A 12,555-nucleotide genomic window follows, 5' to 3' on the forward strand; every position below is an offset into this window, starting at 1 on the left:
TACTAATGCTGGTCTTGTTAGTATTCTGACAGCGCACACACATTTCCTATTGTATTCGATGTTTTCATCTGAGTGAGTTTTGAACGTTTATTCAACCACAGTATGCCACTAAATCACTACCTGTCAGATGTTATGACAACATTCAGCTGTTTATGATGTGTTTTATGGGACAGGGTCACCTTAACGGTCAGCAGCATATGTACTTATGCGTTTAAAAAAAGTGAATCAAGGTTGCGGTGAATAAAGTTACAAAACACATCGCCTGGGGTTGTATTCGGTGGTCTTCTTGCCTGAACCAGACATCTGTATTGATTAAAAACTGGCACATCCACCTCAGCCCCTCTGGGGGCATTTTACACGGTCATCCAATCAGAAACCACCGGCCCATTACCATTGTAATGTAATTTGTCTGAGTGTGGTGTGAGAGAAATGTCCAGCTAGGGATAATGGCCACGTGAGAAGACAAACTGCAGCGCCGGGCTGTTTAAGCTCCACTGGTTACCTTGTTATGCAGCGAGTCTGAGTGTGAGTGTTCATTGATGGCAGGGTTTAAATTGCATCCCTAGATTAACCCCAACTAAGTGGGATGAATGTCTGGCCATTTTTCCCCTCAGGCTGACAGAAGTCATTTGCTTTTTCGAGTAATGACAGGACAGCGTATACCACAGGGATATTTCTCAATGAGTCGAGGAGAACCACCATTTTTAACCAGTAAATTTTATTTATATATAACAACAGTACAAAGTGAATCCTTGGCTTGCAAAATAGGTGTGCTTCATATTTACAATAGGTACACAGTAATATAATATAACAAAACAAAAGCAATTAAAAAAACAAGACCGACTTTTTTTCTTTTTAAATACTTTTAACTCTCTTACAATTTTCACAACACTTAAAAAACAACAAGAACAGACAACCATAAGTGTTATTATTATCATCATCGAGGTCATTATTATTTCTATGTACTATGTTACAGAACTCCAGTGTCTACAAAGAGAGATTCGTTTATAATTTTGCGTGATTGAAAATGGAAGGATAATCACCTCTGAGGTGATCAAACTGACTACAAAAGTCTTTCTCGCTCTTGTTTTTGTTTCCTACGATCAGTAATATGAAGAGAATATGAACATTTCACTTGTTCGTAGCATGCTATTCCATCACAGAGCAAAACATGAGCTAAAAACAATAAAAGTGCACAAAATTGATTCCAAGACTGTCGATTCGTGCCAAATATATAAAATTAGCAGCAGTTGTGACCGCCACAGATGACTGCTGATATTTCAGAAAGCTGCCCAGTGCTGTCAAATTTTATTCTGCTCTGCAGAATAGCGCAATAAAAATTATAATTAACTTTTCTCTTTTTTTTCAAGGGATCAAATGTCTTCTAATAAACATTAATAAGCGTTGAGCTACTGAAATCTCTCTCAACAAAGTGCAATTTCCTGTGCCACATCATTTCAAACAAAACGTTAGGACCAGAATACATTTTGTTAACTTTTTTTTTTTTTTTTTTTTTTTTTTTTTTTTTTTTTTTTTGCAGAAGCAGGAGAGTAGTCTCTTCTTGAGTAATGTGGCAGCAAACAAGCTTCACATTAAAAGTGAGCCGCATCCTAGGAAATCCTCGAGTGCAGCGGGGGTCAATGGGAGGTCTCTTGCCCTTATAGAGCTGGGATGAGCTCTGATGTATGGAAAATGGGGAAGACTGCGGATAACCAAAAGTAGGAAGCTTTTTCATGTACCCTAATGTCACTGACATGCGACATGGCTTGTAAATTCACATATGCTGACTATACAGTGTGTGTTTGTTAGAGGAATGTGTGGTTATTCAGGAAGAGTACAAATACTATAGGTCGTCCTATAATAGTTAATCTCCCCCCAAAATCTGTCATATTTTAATGACTTTCTTCCAGTGAACACAACAGGATTACATCTAAAATATGTATATGAAACACGTATTAGCTCTGAATCATTGTTTTTATTCAGGGCTGCGTTTCTCAAACCTAAAAAGTATCACAAACCTAAGTTAATCATAGCTCCGTTTGGTTTATTTTGCACTCACGTTTAGAATGCTTTTGGAAAATACAGGTCAGATTTTTTTTCATTGGATTTATTTATTTAATTTCCAAAACCAGTCTAATCATTTATTCGCAAATTGTGGTTCATTACTTTCCCACATCTATCGTATGGCTTTAGAATAGAAACCTCTATATAGCTATCTAGCACATATGGACCACTTTATGATGCTCTTTTCCTTCCTTTGTGAAGAATGAAAAAATAATTTGCTATTCATTGCAGTTGTATGTGAAAGGCAGCCCAAAATATATTTCAGAATGTCTCCTTTTGTGTTTCATGGAAGAAAGTCAAACAAGTTTTGAATGAGGACGAGTAAACGCTGACAGAATTTTCTGGGTGAACTATTCCTTTAACAGATTAATTCATTGTCTTTCATGCAGCTCTTCATTTGTAATCTCCTGCACTGGATCCTATTTTTGATGTGTTTTTTTTTTTATCTCCTGATCACACTGTGCACACGACTAGTTGAGATCAAAGGCGAGCTTCAAAGCAGCAGGAGGAATCTGAAGCTAAAGGGGTCTGTCTCTCTCTCCATCTCATTCCTATGCTTCTCAAACACTCCAGCAGACACCACCCCAGCACACGTCTGGGCGAGGGCATGCCTCTTCCACCCTTCTCCATCATCACGTTGGCTCTCTTTATCTGATCAGTCTCAAACACAGCTAACAAAGACAGGGAGAAAAATGACACGTCGCTGATTAAATGAACTAGAAACAACAGATTTAATGTTCTAAGGCCACAGGGGGAAAAAACAACAAGCGCCATTTGAGCCGTCTCAATCCATTTCTTCACATCCGATACTGCATTTTTACCGTATAAACTGAGCTAAGGAGAAGTTAAGTCTCTCGCTGAAACCTCTGTGAACCTAAGATGACTCTGACCTGAACGACCTTGTCTATTTTGGTTCGGATGATCTTCAAAAAACAGCTCTACCTGCCATCATGCATTATAAATGAAAGCTATGTTGTCTTTTGTTCATGCGTTCTGTTGACATACTTCATGTCAGGCGGGGGAATAAAAGAGATTGGAAAGAACCCACTCTAGCTATCAAGATCCCAGACATCTAAAGTATTTCACAAATACTTTATATTTACAAATACCGTTCCTAGCTCATGGTCTTCTCGTACCTGAATTTGCGAGTGAACCTTCTAAACCAGAGATTTTTCTTTTTTTAACAGTATACAGGGTCCGTTCCCTTAATAAAGCATCAACCGACAAGTGCGTAAATAAGTGATCTTTTGGCACTTAATCCCAACGGGTGTGTACAGAAAGGAAGTGACATGGTATATTACATCATCGGCATTCCTCTGAGTCATCCACAACTCACTTGACCTCTTGGCACTTGAACATAGGAGTAAATGGGAAAGGAGACTATTTTTTTTCTTTATATGAGGTACTGTATAATGCATGCAGACTACACACACATTGGACCATACATAATAATTAATACTCTCTGGTAAGATGATCTCAAGCGAGTCCATTTGTTTGAAAGGGAAGGTGGGGTTTCTCCACGCGTGATTTGAGCTGAAGGTGCTACTCGTCGCCGCTTGCGTATCTGAATCTCAGCAGCGCTGTTATGGAGAGGGATTTTCAGTTCTTTAGGACGTCGTGCCGTGGAGATCAGCTCAACTGACTCCTGTTTTAGAAAAGCAACAAAAATGCGAAGACAAAATAGAGTAACGTTTGTACATTCACATACGCTTACATGTAGAAAACAGGACATATGCACATAGAGAGACCGTAGAGCTGAGTTCATCCAGTTTGATACTGGCTTCTGGTCAATCCAAGAGAATTGGGGACATGCTGGTTGATCTTTGGCCCCCTTTTTGTTGGAGTTTCATTATTTCCCAAACAATGTCGATGCTTTGTGGTCTCTCAGGCCAGTTGGACTCTAAAGTCTAAGTTTATTCTAGCATGTCGACATGCACAAGTATGTTGGTAGCAGCCGCTGCTTTCCAAGAAACGAAAGAGACTTGAACTTTTGCCACACCAACGATGAGGAATTATACTAGCTGACTCAATGAAACAAACTCAAAAAGCACTCATGTATAAAAATAAAATTTGGAAGTAAAAGCCATCAACTGGACGGTAATGGCGAGGCAGTAGATGTCCGTTTGCTTCAGTCAAATCCTCCTGAAATGGTTTTAGCAAGCACATTTTTGAGAAAGTATCGGTGTCTTGCATTCATCATGTAAATCAGTGCTAGGCACATTGAACCAGATGAACTGAAGAAAAAAACAACAACAAACCAAGTAAACAAAAAATGTTCCAGGAAGCTGCTCGTCCTACAGTTTTTTTCTGTAAAAACCAAAAAAAGAAAGACTAAAAACAGAACTCCATAGTTTCCACTCCTGATCCCGTCCTCGAGATGAAAGCCTTGTGACTTGCTTTCATCAAATAGTTGTCAATTGATCTTAAAGGTGACCTCTTCACAAAATTGTAGAAAAAAAAGCACAAGCTATTGTTGGTGTCGAGTCTCTAGCCAGTGTTTCTCTCTTTTGTGTGGAGAGGCTTTGGATGATGGTTTGACTGATTGAAGGTCTTTCGTCCTTCGTTCCAGCTTTGTGTTTCTCTCAGCTCTCCAGTGACATGGCGGCGATGAGTTGCTCCACTTTGTAGGCCAGTCGCTGTTTTTTCGCTGTTTCGTCCTGTTCCAGTGCAGCAGTGATCTAGGAAAAGGACACAGGATGGCGTTAATCACTCTGCGGCATTAAAACAGATCTCAGGTGAGGGGGGCAGATTTTGCTTGCTCTGAAGAACGCATTATAGCATAATTGAGGATGGGAAAATAATATTTTATAGCATTTAATGTGATCCCAGAACAGAAGAAGAGCAGGATCACAAAATGTTTAATCCATAATTTAATTAAATTACAAAAAAACAAATAAATAAATACATTATAATATATATTTATATATAACATTATTTTAAGGATGCTTAGAATAGATATAAGAATACTAATAAAAATATTAATAATAACTTATATTAACTTAAAAATATAATAAATTAAATAAATGTCTATAGCACGAGGTACATGTGAGGAAAAAGCAGTTGAAGGAAAGATAATGACTATGCTGTCTAAACAAACGCACCTGCAAGACATTCCTAAAGATTGGATTTGAAAAATAAATCAGAATTGGGTCCAATGTGAACAAAGCTGATGTTTGAACTAAAACATAAAACTGTTTCAGGCGACCATTAAACACCAGACACATTCCTCAGACGGCATGCTCCATATCTAATTATCACCGACCAGTTACTGCTCACTCTGATAGGAGACTTGGACTAATTTTCATCCTCTGAGAGAAAAATTGCCAGAGACTTCGTTTCATGAATATTTCATTAAAAAGGAAAGTATAACTTGAGTCTGACCCAAACTGCAGAGTGTCATCTCTCATTTCCATCTGTGTGTGTTTTTCTGAAAACAGAGCAGTCAAAAATGTCGAGTCATGTTGAGAGGAGGCGGGCAGACGGGATCGACCCCTCTCTGTGCTCATGTCATAATCTCTGACTGCGGTGTCAGAGGAACACGGCAGGAAGTGGCATTGTGGCTTCTGTCTGCCGTATATTTGCACATCAAACAGTGGAAATAATAGGAAACTAGATCGATACGGGCACATCTAGCGAGCCAAGATGGGGCTTCATTAATGATAGCTTTCAAAGGCCTAAAATGGTGGACATGAGAGCACTGGAGGGTGGGTGTATGTGGAAAGCTTCTCTTGTAACTGCGAAAGAATGATAGATTGTAAACAAAGGCAATCTAGTTCACTGCTCTAAAACTCACAGCAACCTAATACTATCAACTTTATAAATACTATGTTGCTCAACTGACGTTTATCCAAACGATGAGAGTACTTCTATGGAGCAATTGAAAAGTAAAATTCCTTGGTTCAGTTTATTCAAACCTCTTCTTCCATGGAACCCACACAGAAATATTCACATTTGTTATCAAACACCAAAGCATAAAAAGTGACTTTGTCAAAGAGTAATTTTAGTATTACTAATATACTAACATGAATATATTAATATTGCTTTATTTTCATTTTATTCATTATTAGTATTAATTTTATTAATTAAAATGTATTTAATTTGTTCAAATAAGTTTTACCTAATAGTTTTTAACTAAAATCATAACAAAAAATTCCAGAAAATGGTCAAATACCATGCAAGTCTGTGTAACTATTTGATGAACAGACCAAAATCTTGCTTGTAATTTGTTGTAATATAAATAAAATTACAAAAATAATATTTAGTCATGTGTATTTAAGCTCATTTGGATGTCATCTATGCATGTTGACAATAAAATAAAAATTTAAATAATAATAAAAAATAGAAAAAAATGATAAAATGTATAATGTCTCCACTACTCAGGAAACCTCACTGAATCTTAGCTATTTCCACCACATGTTCTGATTGTGTTAACAGCTAGTTTGAATATACAGAAGTACAGTATGCTGTATTTAAAAGAGCAGCTTGAACATTTTGCTAAATATCTTTTTTGTCCCACATAGTCAAAACGGCTTGGGAATGACATGAGCGTGATTTATTTATTTTTAGGTGAACTGGCCCTTTAAATGCCTTGCACAAAAAAACTATCTCATTTTCACAAATCGCAAGCTTTTGGCTAAACCGTAGGGTACTTGCTATATCACCCCAGACAACATCCAAACCAAGATCCGGCCCACCCTTGCTCAGCTTCAAGTTTCATCCCACAGACAATAAAGAATTACATTAGTGTCACTTCACCATCAAACTGAGACCCATTCATGCATAAAAGTCAAATTTCTTTTTAAAAACTGCATTCCAGTATTCCCAGTACTCCAGCCAAGTTGGGCCCACACCTGCTGGGTTGGTCTCAGTGGTTGTAGCTACAGGGCAGGTCAACACTCCTGCAGCCTGCGAGCTTGCGCTCCGGGTTCACAGCGTGAGCATGTATTCGACGAGGAGCTTGTGCACTGAATTTTTCATGCATTTCAGCACAGCTGCAGGAGCACTCTCCACATCATTGTCTGATTCAGTCACCTTCATTTTAAGAAGAGCGCATATTTTCTCTCTCTCTCTCCCTCTCTCATCAGGTTAAGTGCTCCAGAGCGCTGACAGAGGTAATTATTTTCAGTTGTCCTATTCGCATTGTATAATGAATCTGAATTACTGCATGCAGGTACGGAGTGTCCCGCCACACACATTTGGCTGGGTGAACAAAAGAATGTTCTCCTCTTAGAATTGCGCTTGCTTATTCCTTTTTTGAAGTATGGTAGGGAAAATAAACACAAGCAGGTGGCTGATGGTCTGATACACATTGTTTGTCTCCCACTCGGCTCAATTCACTGTCAACAAACCTGACATGCTTTCTTTTTCTTTTCACTTTAACTGCTATAATATTGGTTATAGAATACGGTACATTAGAAAATTAATTGGTTGCAACTTGAGCAGTTGCTGTATTAAGAACGGCCTCCGATGACTCAGTATTGATTTGATGTTGGATGGATGGCTAAACACTCAAAAGTTAACCAGTTAAAGCAAGAAGTAATGTAGCAATAACATTTACACTTATGTAAATATTTTCATTCTTTTTTTACATACTGTATCTATTTAGCATGTATTTAATACATGCTACTATATAGTATTACGCAGCATATGTAAGGAATAATCAACAGCTAGCCGTGCATTAAAGGATTTTAAATGCACAACGTGGAGGTGGCTGCCTCTGCGAAGTGCATTTAAAATCATTTAATGCATGGCTAGCCATTGATTATTCCGCTTATTCCATAGTCATTTACCAAGTTATAGACAAATTAAAACTAGCAGCTCTTTGTAGCGCAATATTTGACCGGAAGGGTAAAAAATGACGGTTATTTTTGTCAATTAAGTGGCAGGGCATTCTGCAATATCTGTGTGTGGGTTAGTGTGCAAAATATACAACTGTGAGTAAACTGACTTGACCTGTGCTTTAAACGGTTTTACTGTATACCTGCCAGCCAATCAGTATTTAGACAGACCATGGAATAAACACACACACACACACACACACACACACACACACACACACACACACACACACACACACACACTTAAATTGCAGATTAATGATACAGAAAATAAATACATCAAACACATTAAAAACTACATGAACGATAACATAATACACAATTTTAACATTTTATGTCATATTTAGTATAATTTTATATTATTATACAGTACTTAAAATTAAATATATTAGATATTTATATATGTAAACTGTAAATATATTTCTTTCAGCAATATTTTAAACATACAACCTTTTTATCTAATGTTTATATTTCATATTCATTTATTGTACTGCACTATTATTGTATCATCCACCCAAATTAAATTTTACATTAACTTACATCATAATAATTTTATATTATGCACTATTACATAATCCTTAGTGTCTGTGTGGTGTGTATATATGCAACATAATGTACAATCAGCCACAGTGTCACATATCATATTTTCTGTCTTTAAAAAAGCCAAAAATCGGAATTTTGTCACCTCTAAAGGCGAAACAAATTAAAAAAGTTGAAATAATTGAAATAACTGAATGTAAATTTACTGATTTAATCTACAAAGCAAACTCGAAATCTTCCCAAGTACCCTCTGGAATCTGAAGTACCCCGGTATAAACATACTCCTGCATTGGTAATCACTGCTCTATTTGTAGAAAGATAGACCTTGTGTACAAAAGAATGAACAGGACACACAGAAAAAAGCGAGACTGAGAGTATGCGGGAATGTGAGGACAAGAGAAAATAGACCAGCAACCAAAGAAACGATATTTACATGAAAGCGAGAGGAGAGGCTGCAGGCGGAGCTCTGTCTCCGGGCTCTCGGCGCTGTCCTAAATGCTGTGTAAAGTAAAGGTCAGACTAATGGGTCCCCTGAGTGGAGCTGCCATTACGCTTGGAACATCTCCATCGTGGGCCCTACTCTAGCGCTCTTTGTGTCGGAGTGGCTGTCAGTGATCTAGCTGTGTGTAATCTTCCTCATCAGAAGCCTATTCATTCTCGCTCTCTGTCTGTCCCCACACTGTGCATAAGTGTGTGTGTGTGTGTGTGTGTTGTGTGTGACTCTGAAGCTTGCTGCCACTGGCTTAGAGACTGGTTAAAGATGACATCATTCTGTGAAACTCTATTTTACGAGTACCTCTTGTTTCATATTGCTAGTTATTACACAAATACGGCTGTATTGATTTTGGACAATGTGCTTATGATTGATTATTTACACCAGTACAAATATAAAAGTACAGACATCAACTTTTGGCTACTAAATTTGTCTGCTAGACTTCAGTAAAACAATATAGTACTCTAGATACAAGAAACATTGTCTGGCTTTGACATAACAGACTAATGTTTCACTGTATTTGTATCATAATACGCTTAGCCTAGAACCATCAATCCATAAACAAAATAATGTTTTATAATTTACTTTTTTGGGCTATATTCAGGCATTTTATACAGCGGTGCCAGTCGATTTCGGTACAGAGCACAAAATTCAGTCAAGAAGTCAGTATGCATTGATATAATGCAACAAATCAATAAGGATGTTTAAAAATGTTGGGTTGATAGCTTGTTTTGATATTTCGCCTCACCTCTTCGCTGTACTTGCTAATGTAGGAGTAAATCTCGTTGAGGGCACTGAGCATGTTAAACTCATTCGAGTGCAGTCGTGCTTGTTCCGCCAAATATGCATTCATGTCCTGATCGGAGATGGCTGGAAGCCTGCTGATGTCAGCATAGTACCTGTGGAGACCACCAGGGGGCGGCAGTCAATACTCAAAATCAGCAATGTGTGTGAACATGCTATTGAACTATTAACATTGTATGAAGGACAATACATTAAACTTTACCTTTCTACCCAGTTCTTGTAGTTGGGGATATCTTTAGCATAAAGCAGCTTATTGGACGGCGAGTCTTTCCCCAATCTGTGTTCAGATGTGGAACACGAGTCCATGAAAGTTTGAGCCACCACAGACAGACACGCATCTGTGATGCTGCTCTTATGGATGTCAAACACAAACTGGGGATTCTTGATCACATTCACCCAGAAACGCAGAGGAAGGCTACGGGGATAGACGGACACAAACAGAGAAGTTACATCGGTTTGAATTGCAGATGGGGGTAAAAACACAATGCCTGTCATTTAGCGTTCTTGAGGTTAGGTATTGTGTACAAGTGTGTCCTCTCACCAGTTGCTTTTCCAGGTGTGGCGGACGTCAGTGTCATGGATGCCGTGCTTGTCTGCTTGTTCATCCAGGAAGTCAAACATGTATTTGATAGCTAACGGAAGCGCGCTGCCTCTGTGCACCGTACTGAAAAGAGTCTCGAACAGGTCATCTACGAATTTCTGCAGCGTACCCTAAATAAAAGAAAACTGACTGTTAAACAAGTATGAATCTCATGTTATTGTTATTCTTTTTAATAGTTAATAGTTTAAAGTTAATAGTTTGAACTATTTTTGAATTTTGTGGATCATGCCATCAAAGTTCGGTAAATACTGGTCCAAGAGAGATTTCAAATTTCAACAAGCTCTAGTTTCAAACTCCCACAGATCCTGTTTTCATGCCATTTTAAGACTTTCCCCATTCACCCCCCAATTCACCCCCCCATAAAAATGGCAAGTCAAAAGTTTTAAATTACATTTACATTAAAATGACCCATTAAATGGTGTTACCTTAGTAGCCAGTAGGCGGGTGAGGTAGATCTCAGACACCATCTTGCTGCCGCGGTCGCCTTCCTTTTGGTCTCCGTGCTCATGGTTCTTCACCAGGTGCCAGACTTTGACTCCGCTCTCCAGGTCCGGGGTGATCATAGGAGCACGAGAGCGCAGGCTGTCCGGACTACCTGTGTACCGGAATGTCGAGTCTGTGGGAACAGAGAAACAAAGAAAGAGGATTGTGATCTTACACCTCTATTCTTCCACGTTGCCATTCTTTGGGACGAACAGAAAGAGTGTGGCCCTCTCAACATTTCATTTACTCTGTCTAACCCTCTACATCTCTTTCCTCCTCTTTCTCTCTCTGTAGAAGATTCTTCTCTGTATTGTTTGAGACAGAGGGAGACGAGTCGACGCTCTCTGGCCTCTTCTTCAAAGGCTTCATAATTGGCTCGTCCTGATTCATTGTGCTGCAGACATGCTTTAAACGTCTGGATCGCAGAGCCTAATCAATGCATCTAAAGATTTCTAATGAGTTAAGCTCCCCGCTCATCCATCTCATCTCCTTTTCCCCTCCATCTTCGCATGTTAAGTAATCAGTCTTTTGCTCACTTGTCCAATTAGATGTGTGGCTTTTTTCGCAGTGGTTGAGTGCTCTCTTGGGAGGTCGGATCGGCTTCTCACAATGGTGCGATATATTCTTTCACGTTCTTTTAAAGTCTCTCTCTCAGTTTCTGTCCTCATCACCTGGCTTCAAAGGGCATGTAAAACGGCAAAGCAAGGCAAACGTCTCTGGCTATTTCAAGAAAGAAGTGGAATTTTGAGCATCACAAGGAAGAACCCCAAGAGAAATGGTGGTGTTAAAGAGTGGGATACAGGAAGAAGTGGATTGCAGTTTCAATCCACCTTAAGCTACTGCCAATTTACAGCCCTTTTGGCCATTGCCACAGTTTTGGCATTGAGGGATTATTGCTAGGGTTTATATGTATAGACTAACTTTTTTAGACTAACGTTTAACGTTACTTTTGTGGTGTTTTTTCTTGACTTGGCAAATATCTTTTGTGAATTTGCAGTCTGAATTGAATGAGAAAAATTCTAATAAAATGTTTTATGTTGCATTTTCTTCATTGGCCGCATGAAAAAATGATCCAGCACATTTAGTGTAGTATAATTCACAAACTAATTATTTAGTGATTTAGTTCTTAGCTCAGAAATGACCATATTTCAGCATGGGGAAAAAATTAAATAGATAGGAAAATAAACCATAATGTATAAAATACAGATAATGTATAAAAGACACCAAGTACTAATTATGAGATAAAAACTCACTATGAGATAAATAAACACTAATAAAATTGATTAGATAAATTAAAATTAGTCATAGTTTTTTTTCATATTATTTACATTGTTTTAACCAAAAATACGGTATTGTTTAATTTATCATTAAACAATCAATCTAGCAATCTAGAATTCAGAACGTTTAGTGAATTAAAATCTCACTCGCTTGAGGACTGGATGCTTATACAATTTTGTGTAAATACATTCTACATGTTCATAATTTCAATCAAATATTTAAATATATGCTGTATGCTGTAAAAACCAATTAAGGTATAAGTGCTTGATCACGTACCAACATAATCTGGTGTGTGCATTTCAACATGCGCTTTCAATGTTGTTCACTTCAGCCAGTCAGAGGTGTGTGAGTAGTGTGTTATTTTGGGCCGGGGGTGCTGGCATGCTAAATTGAGCCGAGCTGCTAAGTGTTGAGCATTAAATTGATATGAATCAATCAGCGGGTGCCTGTGCACA

At 38.2% G+C, this 12,555-nt stretch overlaps 1 protein-coding gene across 1 annotated transcript in view; it reads right to left on the reverse strand.

The window, feature by feature from the left end:
* Positions 1 to 699: 699 nt before the first annotated feature.
* Positions 700 to 12,555, reverse strand: part of plxna2 (plexin A2) — a 175,202-nt gene continuing 163,346 nt past the window's right edge. The window contains exons 28-32 of the mRNA XM_043225103.1: positions 10,765 to 10,955; positions 10,280 to 10,449; positions 9,941 to 10,153; positions 9,683 to 9,833; positions 700 to 4,742 (exon numbers count right to left, since the gene is read on the reverse strand). Coding sequence (XP_043081038.1) covers positions 4,647 to 4,742; positions 9,683 to 9,833; positions 9,941 to 10,153; positions 10,280 to 10,449; positions 10,765 to 10,955 — 821 coding nt within the window. The 3' untranslated portion in view covers positions 700 to 4,646. The remainder of the gene's footprint in view (positions 4,743 to 9,682; positions 9,834 to 9,940; positions 10,154 to 10,279; positions 10,450 to 10,764; positions 10,956 to 12,555) is intronic.

The sequence above is a fragment of the Puntigrus tetrazona genome, chromosome 23 (assembly GCF_018831695.1).
Source record: "Puntigrus tetrazona isolate hp1 chromosome 23, ASM1883169v1, whole genome shotgun sequence".
Taxonomy (NCBI): Eukaryota; Metazoa; Chordata; class Actinopteri; order Cypriniformes; family Cyprinidae; genus Puntigrus; species Puntigrus tetrazona.